This window comes from Saccopteryx bilineata, chromosome 4 (assembly GCF_036850765.1).
Source record: "Saccopteryx bilineata isolate mSacBil1 chromosome 4, mSacBil1_pri_phased_curated, whole genome shotgun sequence".
Taxonomy (NCBI): Eukaryota; Metazoa; Chordata; class Mammalia; order Chiroptera; family Emballonuridae; genus Saccopteryx; species Saccopteryx bilineata.
The window spans coordinates 237166825-237180601 of record NC_089493.1 but is presented as its reverse complement, the minus strand read 5'-3'; the positions used below and the strand labels follow the sequence as shown (position 1 = coordinate 237180601).

General features: G+C 35.9%; 1 protein-coding gene across 1 annotated transcript in view; it reads left to right on the top strand.

The window, feature by feature from the left end:
* FBXL17 (F-box and leucine rich repeat protein 17) overlaps window positions 1-13777 on the top strand; it is a 712016-nt gene that overhangs the window by 278458 nt on the left and 419781 nt on the right. The window contains exon 6 of the mRNA XM_066273966.1: window positions 910-1040. Coding sequence (XP_066130063.1) covers window positions 910-1040 — 131 coding nt within the window. The remainder of the gene's footprint in view (window positions 1-909; window positions 1041-13777) is intronic.

Here is a 13777-nt window from a genome sequence, read left to right as displayed (position 1 = left end):
ACAGCATGTTATATTGCTTTCCACATGGTGAAACACACAACCCACAATAGTTTAATCTGGAGTACCGTAATAAAACAGTGCTAAGATAGCTCTGAATTAACCACTTAATTCGTATTTCTTTTTTTTAAATGAGAAAACCTATACAAAAGTGGCATTATAATCATGAAGATAAATATCTGAAATTGAACAATGTTAAAGAGACTAATTCTATCTAATTATGCTAAATATAAGCAGCTTCCCCATCTATTAGATTACTAACCTTTTATTTTTATTATGCTTCAATAAAATCTGTTTGATATTATTTATTTTATTTTATTTCATTTTTATTTTTTTGGTATTTTTCTAAAGTGAGAAGCAAGGAGGCAGAGAGACAAGACTCCTACATGTGCCTGGCTGGGATCCACTCGGCACGTCCACCAGGGGGTGATGCTCTGTCCATCTGGAGTGTTGCTCTATAGCAACCAGAGCCATTCTAGCACCTGAGGTGGAGAACATGGAGCCATCCTCAGCGCCCAGGCCAACTTTGCTCCAGTGGAGCCTTGGCTGCAGGAGGGGAAGAGAGAGATAGAGAGAAAGGAGAGAGGGAAGGGTGGAGAAGCAGATGGGCGCTTCTCCTGTGTTCCCTAGCTCAGAATCGAACCCAGGACTTCCACACGCTGGGCCGACACCCTACCACAGAGCCAGCCGGTCGGGGCCAAATCTGTTTGATTTTAATATGTTGTCATTTATTTATTCACCATAAATTTCTGCCCTCATTTCTAATTTAATATGTTAAATATTTAAACGCAGTTTAATTAAATGATTCTGGACTATTATCTTTTAAATATTGTACAGTGATACTCTAATGTATTACATAACTTTGAATATAGCATTAACTTTTTCCATCTTTCATTTCATTTATCTCATTAGCTCAGACACCTTTCCAGCTTGGACCTACGTCATATCACTGAACTGGATAATGAGACTGTGATGGAAATTGTCAAGAGGTGCAAAAATCTTAGCTCTCTCAATCTCTGTCTGAACTGGATCATAAACGACAGGTAATGATGGTAACATTTTAAGGACAGTTTTCCAGAAGAAAACATGTTCTATGTATGAAATACTAATTATCGTTATAACAAGGCATGTCAACTTTAAGGATAATTTAATGTAACTATACCTTTTTAAATAGATGTTTTTAAGTTTTGAAAACTCAGGTGTATACTTTTCTATCCATTATGTATATTTTCAGCATGGTTTTTTGTGCTAAGATTCAAATGTTTGCTTAAACAGTTTTAACAACAGCAGTCTATTGAAATTTTTTCTTTGTCACCCACCTAGGCTATATTGCTTATTTGGCACTGTAATATTTTTGGAACTTTGTGGTTGGTTTTACTGTTCACTTATAAAGAAAAATGATTTTTAGAAACTATTTCAAGCATTATACATTTAGATACTTTTTCAGGGATGCCATTTTGTGCTCTCTATAAATATAATTTGTTTTGAAAGAGAAAGTCATATAATGGACGTGTAATAAATGGAGCAAAAGTGTGTAGAATGAGTAGGTTTTTTTATTTTTTATTTTTTTATTTTTTATTTTTTTATTTTTTTTTTGCATTTTTCTGAAGCTGGAAACAGGGAGAGACAGTCAGACAGACTCCCGCATGCGCCCGACCGGGATCCACCCGGCACGCCCACTAGGGGGCGACGCTCTGCCCACCATGGGGCGATGTTCTGCCCGTCCTGGGCGTCGCCATGTTGCTACCAGAGCCACTCTAGCGCCTGGGGCAGAGGCCAAGGAGCCATCCCCAGCGCCCGGGCCATCTTTGCTCCAATGGAGCCTTGGCTGCGGGAAGGGAAGAGAGAGACAGAGAGGAAGGCGCGGCGGAGGGGTGGAGAAGCAAATGGGCGCTTCTCCTGTGTGCCCTGGCCGGGAATCGAACCCGGGTCCTCTGCACGCTAGGTCGATGCTCTACCGCTGAGCCAACCGGCCAGGGCATGAGTAGGGTTTTTTTAACATAAACATTAATAAACCTGTATTTCTTTGAAATATTTCATGAAGGAAAAATAAGGTGGAAGAACCCTCGATAGTAGACCTTTTTATTTGTTTGTTTGTTTGTTTATTTATTTAAATAATGAAAACAACTGTGAGGTAGTACTACTGAACTCCTGATTTTTTTTTTTTCCCCTGATGTAAGTAGCCGGGAGGCAGAAAGACAGACTCCTGCATGCGCCTGACTGGAATCCACCTGGGACACCCACCAGGGGGCGATGCTCTGCCCATCTGGGGCATTGCTCTGTTGCAACAGGAGCCATTCTGTCACCTTCAGTGGAGGCCACAGAGCCATCCTCAGTTCCCAGGCCAGCTTTGCTCCAATGGAGCCTTGGCTGCAGGAGGGGAAGAGAGAGATAAAGGGAAAGGATAGGGGGAGGGGTGGAGAAGCAGATGGGCGCATCTCCTGTGTGCCCTGTCTGGGAATCCATAACGGGAGACATCCACATGCCGGGCGGATGCTCTACCACTGAATCAATCAGCCAGGGCTGAACTCTTGAGTTTTTTAGACAGATTCTTAAATATTAGAATGAGACATGGTTTTTGCCCAGTAACTTTTAAAGAATAAGTATTTTTTGAGAATAGACCACCAAAAATATTTTTCTTTCAAAACCAAAAACACTTATGTCAGCTAAAATTAGAATGTATTTAGATTTTATTATTTTTTGACAAATAGCAATAATTTATTGTTTTGTCTGATAATGCTTTAATTTCAAGACATTTTCCTCTTGCACTTTTTAAAAATTAAATTTATTAGGCTGACAGTGGTTAATAAAATTATATAGGTTTCATTTCTCTTTCATTTTTTATTTTTTTATTATTTTAAAATAAAATCATGTCCATTTTTCCTAATTATGGCATATTCTAATGACATCTTCTTAAATTACCCCATGTTACTATTTAAATTGTGTGGTAGCCTTTGACTTGGCTCCTATTTAGTAAGATTTTTTTTGAAAAATTTACTTATCTAGAATGGGCACATGGTCATCATTTATAAAAAGTTTATTTTTGTATAATTATTATATGAAATATATTGAAATCTAAAGAAAATTGATAAAAAATTTAAAAAATAAAATTCTATAATTGACATTTTTCATAATCAATTATATGGCAACTTTAAAGTAGTCTTTTAAATGTCTTTTATAACAACTAATAAAATGAATTACATGAAAAATGTTATCCTATTGTTTTTGGTGTTTAACATTAGCTTAATATTGAGATAAACTTCTTAGCAATGCATCAGATTAAAAGGAAAAAACTGTTTCTGCAACAGAATGATTATAAAAGTGATCAACTTTCATTCCACAAAAATTTTCTGTGTACCTACTGGGTAAAAGAGTCAGTACACAGTCCGTATATGATTATAAGAATTATCTCCTAAGGAAACAGTTTGCTTAGATTTGTATCATTTAAACAGTGGTACTCAGGGATTTCAAATCTTCAAGCTCTTCAAAAGCTTATTTATTTTGACTTGGTATTTACAAATGAAAAACTGGGCAGTTCTCACTTTGTGTTTTCTTCCCTTTGTTAGGTTCTATCTACTCAAACTTTTGCTATTTCAATCAGTTTTTTTCCTACTTAACTCTAATGGTTATGTGGTATTTGATTCTACATGTATGTACTGGAGAGATTTATTTGCAAGGAATGAAAGTGTATTTTTATGTTTTAATGAAAAAGTTTGGATTAATTGAGAAAACATGCATTTTAATGAGGTTGAGCAGTAGTGTTTTAAAGATGAGACTCTTAGGTTTTAATTACACTGCTTGCACTTATCCTGTGTACTGTAATAGAAGTTTCAAACATTAAAACCCACTTTGCAATATCATCTAAATTACTTATCTCATTGTTCTTGCCATACTGTTTCACTAAGCTAAGTAATATTTGTAATTATATTGTTATAAATCTAGGACTTCCCATCAGACTTAATTATAATTTTAGGACTCAGCCCAGATGGGTTAAGTAACCTTTCATATAGAGGGCACTGGGATGCACTAATGCATTTAGCCAATCAGTTAGCATCTCTTTTACGTTTGTCCATTATTATTACCCTCTAGTAAATCAGAAGCACTTATTAACCCCCTACTAAATGCTTGGTAGTATGTCTCAGACTGTGGCGCAGAGTCCCTACTGCTCTCAAGGGTTGCTCTCTAGGTGACATAAGACTTAATGAGTGAGATAATAGTGAGCCATGTAAGGATGAAAGGGAGAAAAGTAACCTTTACTACCCAGGTAATTGATAGGCATTATACATGTGTTCTCATTTCATTTCTTCAGTATCTTTTGTTCAGTGGAAGGTTAAGCTATTCCTGTTAAATTTAGACCAGTTACATGACTTTTCTTTGGCTTTTCTGACAGATGTATTTTTCCATCATTACAGCAGTAAAAGCTGGATGAGGACAAACAAGAAAAAGCAAATAGATAATGAGTCAGTTTTTCCATTGTATAGTTGGGATTCACACACAAATGTTATTTATATGTAAATATTTTAGTTTTGTTTTTCAAAACTACTCTAATTTTCTTTCATAATTAAAGTATGGTAGAACCTTTTCATTATATTTTGTACATAGTATACGTGAAAAGGCTCTGCATTTAATACTACTAGCCTTAATAAAAGACTCCTTGCATGGAGATAAACTTTGATACTCAGATTTTAGATATAAGATTTATCATGAACTTATAAGTTCTTATCTATAAACATATTTTTGAAGTTCAAAATTTTTAAATGTTGTAATTGAAGGTCTTTATTGTTATGCTCATGGTACTTTTAGCATTTTGTGGTTCCTGAATTGATCTGTGTGACTAAGACATGCTGTTCTTTATCTTTGTTTTTCTAAAAGACTCTTTATATTTAGAGAGTTAAACAGCATGATATTTTCCTGTATTGCGATTGATGGTCTAGTAGTCATTTGACATTTACCATTGCTTTTGAATACAAATAAAATCCAAATGGCTTATGAAAAGAAGACACTGACTATTTTCATCAATGATTTAAATTAAACATCTGGTTGTTATGTCTCCTCCACTCTTCCTGACTCCAAGTTTATTGGAAGGTTTATTTGTATTTGATATAAATCTTTCGTTATTTCACATCCAATTTGGTCTTCATTGTTTTGGCACAGAGTCTAAAAGCAGCATGCTTTGGATGTAAAAAACTGATATGTAAAATCATTGAATGGTTCTGAACATTTTTATAGTGATATGCTTATAATGACTCTTTTTTGCCAATAAGAATTAAGTGAAACCTAATTGATTTTAATAGATCTTTATAAAAGATATTTTAATATTTAAATTGCCTATTAAAGGGGGAATTAATCTTCCCATTTTCAATTTTTAACATTAATTCAGAAAATAAAGTTCAATCATATGATCTATATACTCATTATTAAGTACATGATTCTTTTTTTTTTCAAGTACATGATTCTTTCATTGACAATTTACCATGCTTTTTCATGAATTAAGATAACAGTAGAGGATAACAATACAAGAGAAATGAAAGATTCTCTAACACATATCAGCTAAAGTCACAAACCATAATAAAACTGAAGCTGGTTGTTAAAGTAAATAATGTTGTCAATTATATACTTGATCTAGCCTAACTGGAGATTTATTCTTTGAATTTCAGTTTTTCTTTGAATGTGCTAAATTTATTGTACATTCTTTAAGGAGTTTATTTCCTGTGTGATTCTTGGATTTATGTAAAGTGGGCTGTGGCATCAGTGAACACTCTAAAATTTGGAGAATTTTAAGTCTTAGACTGTTCTGACCAGTTTCTTTCAAGTATGAAATAACATTTGCAATATGTTGCTATTTTACTTTCTGTATACTGGTATTTAGAATAGTAACTCTAGGTACTTTCTCTGTAGATAAAATTTCTAAGTCAGATAACTTCTTTCTAAGTCAGATAACTTTAAGTTGCAAACTTGTGGGCCAGAGTTCAGTCCACAGAGCTGATTTGTTTGGCCTATACAATATGTTAAAAATTGAATTGTTTGCTGGCCCTGGCCAGTTTGCTCAGTGGTAGAGTGTTGGCCTGGCGTGTGGATGTCCCAGATTCAATTCTGAGCCAGGGCACACAGGAGAAATGCCCATCTGCTTCTCCACCCTTTCGCCTCTCCTGCCTCTCTATCTCGCTCTTCCCCTTCTGCAGCCAAGGCTCCACTGGAGCAAAGTAGGCCCCAGTGCTGAGGATGGCTCCATGGCTTCCACCTCAGGAGCTAGAATGGCTTGGGTTGCAACAGAGCAACACCCCAGATGAGCAGAGCATCGCCCCCTGTTGGGCATTCTGGGTAGATCCTGGTTGAGCACTTGAGGAAGTCCATCTCTCTGCTTCCCCGCTTCTCACTTCAGGGGGAAAAAATTGAATTATTTGTCAACGCTTTAATTGAATTAGTTTCCATAAAAATTCTGAAATTGGGCCTTCTCTTGGAAAAGTTGCAGACATAGCAACACTGGACCCACATTTTCTCATGCGAACAGTTTTCCCAGGATAAAGAAAGGGCTGTTCTCCTGGCCATTTTCTGTCTCTTTACCCTTTCACCAGGCACGGTCCATTATTTTATATTATCTGCCTGTCATGGCCCACTCTACAAATTGAATTCCCCTTTAGTAAAATTCAGAATGTAGAGATTTTTAGATGTTTCTGATTTTAAATCAAATAGTTTTAAAAATTGAGTCTGATAAAATATATTAACAGATAATAGAGAGCTAATCAGCCTACCAAATTAATGATGCCATTATTTCAGGCCTCAGAATTTAGACCAACAGGTGAGAAGTTATAGGGGGAAACAAAATTCAGCTTAAAATAAGTTAAAACCTTCACTTTCATTGACTACCTTAAAAAATGGAGAACTGACTTCCATTTATGGTTCAAACAAGAGAATTACAAAAAAGATCCCTGAAGTATAAAGAAAGTTGAACTATTTACTGAACTCCCTCTGACTTCAAGCCTGTGCTTTAAAATAAATTTATTTGCAGTGCTTAGTATTTGATCCATGATTCTTAGTTTATAATATCAAGAAAATTTTAATACTATTCTTTCTTTTTTGCTTTCCTGTGTAGAACCTTTTAGTTTGTTAGGTATACTCAGGTTGAATTTGTAGAGTGACAGATTACTTCACCACCCCTTCCAGGGGGACTGCCAGCACTCTGGCTCCTGTAAAACTCAATGAGGCATTCTATAAAGATTTTTTTCAACTCCCTTGATCTTCTCTGTATGTTTATTCTGTTTCTTCTTTGAAATTTCCGTTGATTGAATGAAAAACGGTGACATTTAGAAATAAAGTTCAGAGAGGATTTGAGCAGGTGTTGGTGATATAAAATATTTGCTGAGTGCCCATTGTGTTTTATTTCCAAGAATTGTTTTTGAACATATGCTATATATTGTATTTATAAGTGTTTGAAGACTGGGTGAATAATCTACCATCTTCTTGTGAATGTCATGTCACAATGGATTTAGAATTTTATTTCATTTCAATCCCCTAATATTACTTAATTCTCCTGGAGACTGGGGTTTAAAGATTGCCCAAGGGAACAGACCTGTCCATTAAATCGGCAAACATAGTTGAATTTGAGTTTGAGCATATTTTGCTTACTATTAAAATTTAGTGGTTTGGAGGAGAGGAATGCTTTTCAGCTTAGAATATTGAGTGTGATGTTTGAACAATTTTCTTTTATAAAAACCTGAAAACTGGAAATAAAGAAGCAGAAAAAATAAATGCTAACTATTGATGCAGCTCCTTGGTGGTATTTATAGTGCAACTTTCCTGTCCGTGCACTACACAGAATAAACTATCTGTCTACTTTTGGTATCTAATAACGTGGCTGGGTTGGTTAGGTGGAGCTTTACCAAAACTTAATTTTTACTTATTTCTGTAATCTGTGTAATTTTCTATATGTTCAGTTTTATTTATTTATGTTTTGCAAAAAGAATAAGAAATATATTATACTGAGTTCTGGGAGGGTTGTAGGAACAGAATGGAGTCTTTCTGAACTAGTGATACTTGTTTGAGGTTGGCCTATTTTTTGACACTTTTTTTTTTTACAGAGACAGAGAGAGTCAGAGAGAGGGATAGACAGACAGGAATGGAGAGATAAGAAGCATCAATCATTAGTTTTTCGTTGCACATTGTGACTTCTTAGTTGTTCATTGATTGCTTTCTTTTTTATTTGTTTGTTTGTTTTTGTTTTTTCATTTTTCCGAAGCTGGAAATGGGGAGGCAGTCAGACAGACTCCCGCATGCACCCGACCAGGATCCACCCGGAATGCCTACCAGGGGGCGATGTTCTGCCCCTCTGGGGCGTCGCTCTGTTGCATCCAGAGCCATTCTAGCGCCTGAGGCAGAGGCCACAGAGCCATCCCCAGCGCCATCTTTGCTCCAATGGAGCCTTGGCTGCAGGAGGGGAAGAGAGAGACAGAGAGGAAGGAGAGGGGGAGAGATGGAGAAGCAGATGGGCGCTTCTCCTGTGTGCCTCAGCCAGGAATCGAACCCGGGACTCCTGCACACCAGGCCGACGCTCTACCACTGAGCCAACCGGCCAGGGCCCATTGATTGCTTTCTTATATGTGCCTTGACCGCGGGCCTTCAGCAGACTGAGTAACCCCTTGCTGGAGCCAGTGACCCTGGGTCCAAGCTGGTGAGCTTTTTGCTCAAGCCAGATGAGCCCGTGCTCAAGTTGGCAACCTAGGGATCTCGAACCTGGGTCCTTCCACATCCCAGTCCAACACTCTATCCACTGCGCCACCGCCTGGTCAGGTGACACTCTATTTTATATTCACAATTATTAGTAAGACCATCCCTAGAAGAATAGTATAGTATTGGAGTAACTACTCTCCAGGCTCCCAAACCACTTACAAAAAGGATGTCTTCTGTTTCCTTCCTACTCATTCAACTAGACCCTCTCTGTGAGACCGTGATTGATTTTTGCAATGCTACTGAGTTCAGAGTGTATATTTTCTCTCTTGTTTGTGGAACAAATGTAATAGCAACAACTAACAGTAGCCACCATTTATTATAATAGAATGTGTGAATTGTTTATATACAGTGTTTTATTTAACATTTACAATAACCCTGATGAAGAAAGTAACCTAATTTTCAAATGAAGGAATTAAGGCCAGAGAGGTTAGACGGCTTACTAGTAATGGTGGAACTGAGACTAGAATCCATGTTTGTCTGTCTTCAAAATCCAAGATATAACTACGAGATGCTCACGGTCTCCCATACCTTATTCTGCCTCAGACCTACAGTGATCTAATGCCCTGATTTGCTCAGGATCATTTCTGTTGTTTTGGAATTCTTTCAGGTTTAGCACTTCTACTGCTGCTGCCTTCTGTGTCCCACAGTGTCCTAGTTTGGATGTTAAATTACTTGGTTGTCGTGCCTCAGACCTCAGACTATGCTTGCTCATTCTGTACATCATTAGAATTTTACGTTTTTTTTTTATCCTTTGGGATATCAGAGAGGTGACAAGTTTTTGGATATCTCACTGCATACACAGAGTTGTAAATTTTTTAAATAACTAATTTTGTAATAATTATTTTTTCCCCAACATCACTATTTGTAAATACTGTTCATTTCCTTCTGAGTTACTTGTGGAAGAGTAGAAAGTTTTGTGTCTTGATCCACAACTGGCTCATAGTTGGTATTAAAAAAATTCACAAATGAAATTTAAACAGGTATTTATTTAAGCATGTGATGGTGCACACTTATTTTACAAATGTTTTAATATATAAAAATGCTCCCTGTCAGTTGTAGCAAAAAGCCATTTCCAAGTAAAGGAGAATACTATATATATACTTTGAATTAGTTGTCACTGAGTTATAAAAAAATGAAGTTAACTTTATTAAATGTTTATGTGCCTTTGGTAAGAAATAATTGCCATAAGTAATCTGTATTATTTTTCTAGTATATATGACTTTTCAAATAACTAATGATATTTTCTACAGAAGATGAAGTTTCTCGGGTAAAATGATTTGTGCATATATCCTCAGATGAAATTCCTAGTGTATTCAAATTAAAAAAACTTTTTTTTTGTTATGTAGTGATATGGCTTATTAGTTCTGTATTGGTCCTTTTAATACCTCTAGTCACTAAATATCATTTTTAGGGCAGTATTAATATAACACTAGAGTATTTATCCTAGTAAAATCACTTGAAAGGAAAAATCCACATGAGATATACTTGCTGGCTACTTTGATTTTTAACTCCAAATTCTGGAGATAGATGGAAACCAGATTGGATGTGGGTGAGTTTGTCCTCTTGATTCTCCATGTTCACATTATTTTGTCTTACAGAATAATCTGAATTTTTATGATAACACTAACATATAATGGTAATTTTAAGTTTGGGCTTTAGTCTTTGGTTCCTAACGAGCAATAATGCATAAGTAAACATTTCTGCAAAAAATAGTAATTTAAGAAAAAGCTTCTATATAATGACATTATTGGTATTTTTATGTATACTGAATGGTAGTACTAGTTTTTTGTTTTTCATGCAATATAAAAAGATAAGTAACAGATATATTAATTTAATTGCAGGACTAAAAAACATGTTTTATGTGTTATGAAATCAGAATTTGTGATCAAATTATGGGAAAGAATAGGACACATTTGACATGATGATGAGTACAGTACTATTCATCCATGGATTTCGTGGCTTCCTAACCTTAAACCTGTTTTTAAATTCTGAACAATGAAGGAAATCTTCATTTATTGATGAAAATGATACTAGTTTATTGGCTGGACAAATTTATGACCATTTCTCCCACCCCTATTTTCCCCAGGAGTTGTCTTATTCTTAATTACCAACCAGAAATGATAATTAAAATAACTCACTGTTGTCAAAATTTTATAATGTGTGATAAATGAAGCCCAGTAAATAGTGAAAATATGAGAAAGGTGATTAAATCTGACAATTTTCTTGTCAAAGGCTTGAGATGATAAATATCTCCTGTGATTAGTTATTAATTTAGTGCAAGAGATTTTGCTTCAGCTTAAAATATTTTATGAATGGTAGCATTAAGAAATATTTTAGAGGATAGCCATACACATGTTTAATCAGAGGAAAAGTTGCTGGAACTTGATTGGTGTTAATAAAAAATGGCAGACCTGACATGTATGCGCCTGGCCTGTTTTCTGTGTGACAGGTCTTTCAGAAATTAAGAGAATACATGCAGACATGAAGAATGACAGTGCTTTCAACTTGAACCCTTTTGCTTCATGAAAAAGGAAAGGTGTTATGTATATCATTTATCAACCAATAAAATATTTAAGGTATTAGAATAACTCCTCACTGAAGTTGAAAACAGCAAACTTGTTTCACTGACAATGATAGTTGCACTACTAATAATTTCTCTTAAAATGAATGTGATTTTTTTACATTTAAAGCAAAGATGAAAAAATAATGGTGTTTGTAATGAATTGCTGTATCATTTCACTGTCCAGCTGAATCCAGGGTACATCACTTTACTTACTGGTGGCATGTATCATTGTGGCTACATAATGTTTTGTATGAGTCTCTCTTCTTGTAAAGGGAACCAATGTCTTCCTCTTTGCTCCTCTAACCCCACCTAAGCCCCTTGTACAGGGCCCAGCTTAGAGAAGTAATTTAATATCTGTGAGTTGAGAGAATTATATAAGTGCTCCTTTTGTAGTATATATAAATCTACTTTTAAATATGGCTTCAACTTTGGCCAAAATCTAGGCAATTGATTCAAATGGTCTCTTTCTTCCAGATTTATTTATTTCTAAATAAAGTTGCTACTTAATAAAGTGAGGATTTCATGTCATTGTCTGGATTCAGATAGAGCAGTGATTTTCAACCTTTTTTGAGCCGTGGCACATTTTTTACATTTACAAAATCCTGGGGCACACCACCTACCAAAATGACACAAAATGACACTTTAACACAGTACATATTATACATATAGTTAATGATATAGTTTCTAAATGTATTTATACTCAGTGTGAAACCTGGGCCTGTTTCAATGAACACAAAAGGGATATCCTGGCAGGAATGGTAGAAAGACACACATGAAGCTCTTCCTCAACAGTTCTCAGTCTCTATCTGTTTTTAGTTTTTATCGCAGTCAAGCTTGAGAAGCTCAGCTCACATAGATATGTGGTTGAAAATGGGAGCAATGTCAAAATAGCTTTGTTGGCCAGAATGGGGAACTCCTTGGCAACAGATAACCAAAAACAGTCCAAAAGATCAGCAAACTTTAGCTTTAAAGTTAGATAATACTGTGATGCATTGTGATGTATTGTATATCACCCTCTGTGGGGGCCTCTTTTAAAAAGAAAAAGGTCAAATATCTATATACACCATCAGGATAGACATAACCAGCTGAGGCTGAGGCTTCATCTAGTGGTGGCAACATTTACCCTCCAGTCCTGACCAGGATTAGAAATCGGGACCATGGGGAGGAGTAGCAACTTCAACTACTCTCCGCAGCCACACAATGACAAGTGCGCGGCAGCCCAAGCGGGGACCTTCCTGGGTGTGGATGAGAGGCGGCCTACTATTGGTTCATCACTAGTGGTCGGGATGAATCCTAGAAGGTGATTGGTCAGTGAGCGTTCCCTGTGCCTCCACTCTTCCTGTCGCTGATAGCTGGAGGGATTGTGAGGGGAATGTTTATGTTCAGATGGAGGCAGCTGGCAGCTGGCCGGATAAATAGCCTCAGAGGGCCGTATCCAGCATGCGGGCCGTAGTTTGAGGACCCATGTTTAATTTCCCCACGGCACACCTGACCATGCCTCGCAGCACACTAGTGTGCCGCAGCACACTGGTTGAAAAACACTGAGATAGGGCTTGCTTTCTGTGCATTGCATGCTATTTATCTGAAAGCCTGAGCCTCATTTTTTATTTTGTTTTTTAAACTATAAATAGGCTTTTAATGTTGAATTTTGGGGTTTGCCCTTTTAATTAGGTCTTTGGAATACTTTTAAATGAAGAACTACTCTTGTTTTTCGTATGTAATGATACCTTGCACTAATTGAAACGAGGCAGACTTTTTTTTTGCTTCTTGATGAGAAACTATGACTGTATGAGAAACAACATTGCAAATTTTTTCTTAACTCTTTGTAGCACTTTTAAGTGGTACTCTTTTAGCTGTGTCTTTAATATTTGGTTATTTACCACTACGAACCTAAACATACTGATTAAGGCCACGTTCACATTAGAACAATTATCTGGTTAATTGCTCTGGTGCAAAAATAGGCTAAAAAATCATCAGAACATCAAGTTGTGAAAGCACTGGCAGGAGGTTCAAAACCACCAAGCATACCTACTACAAATCACATCAGCAGAGCAATTAATTTAGGCTAATTACTTTTTTGTTTATTCAAGATGCACTTTGGAGCTGTCCTTTGAATTTGTGGCAGTTAAGATTAGTAAGCAATATAATTAAAGAATGTTAGAATAGTCACTATTTTTCAAAAGTGATAACTATTCCATGTGAACCTAATATAGTATATCTGTCAACCATGTAGGACTTTGAAATAATTAAAGCTAAATAAGAGTATTTTAGCGATTTATAAGATTTCCTTTAAGAATAAATTGAGTAGATTACCTATTATAGAACTGTAGTATGGGGTTATCTCTAATCCCTATTATCAAGTAGAATAATCTAATTTCAATAATTTATATTAAAGTGCTCATTAAAGGAGAAATACCTAGCCACCAAAGATGATACTGGCTAGTGGTATTTTCTCTAGATAAATGTATATTTGGCTTTATTTATAGCTTC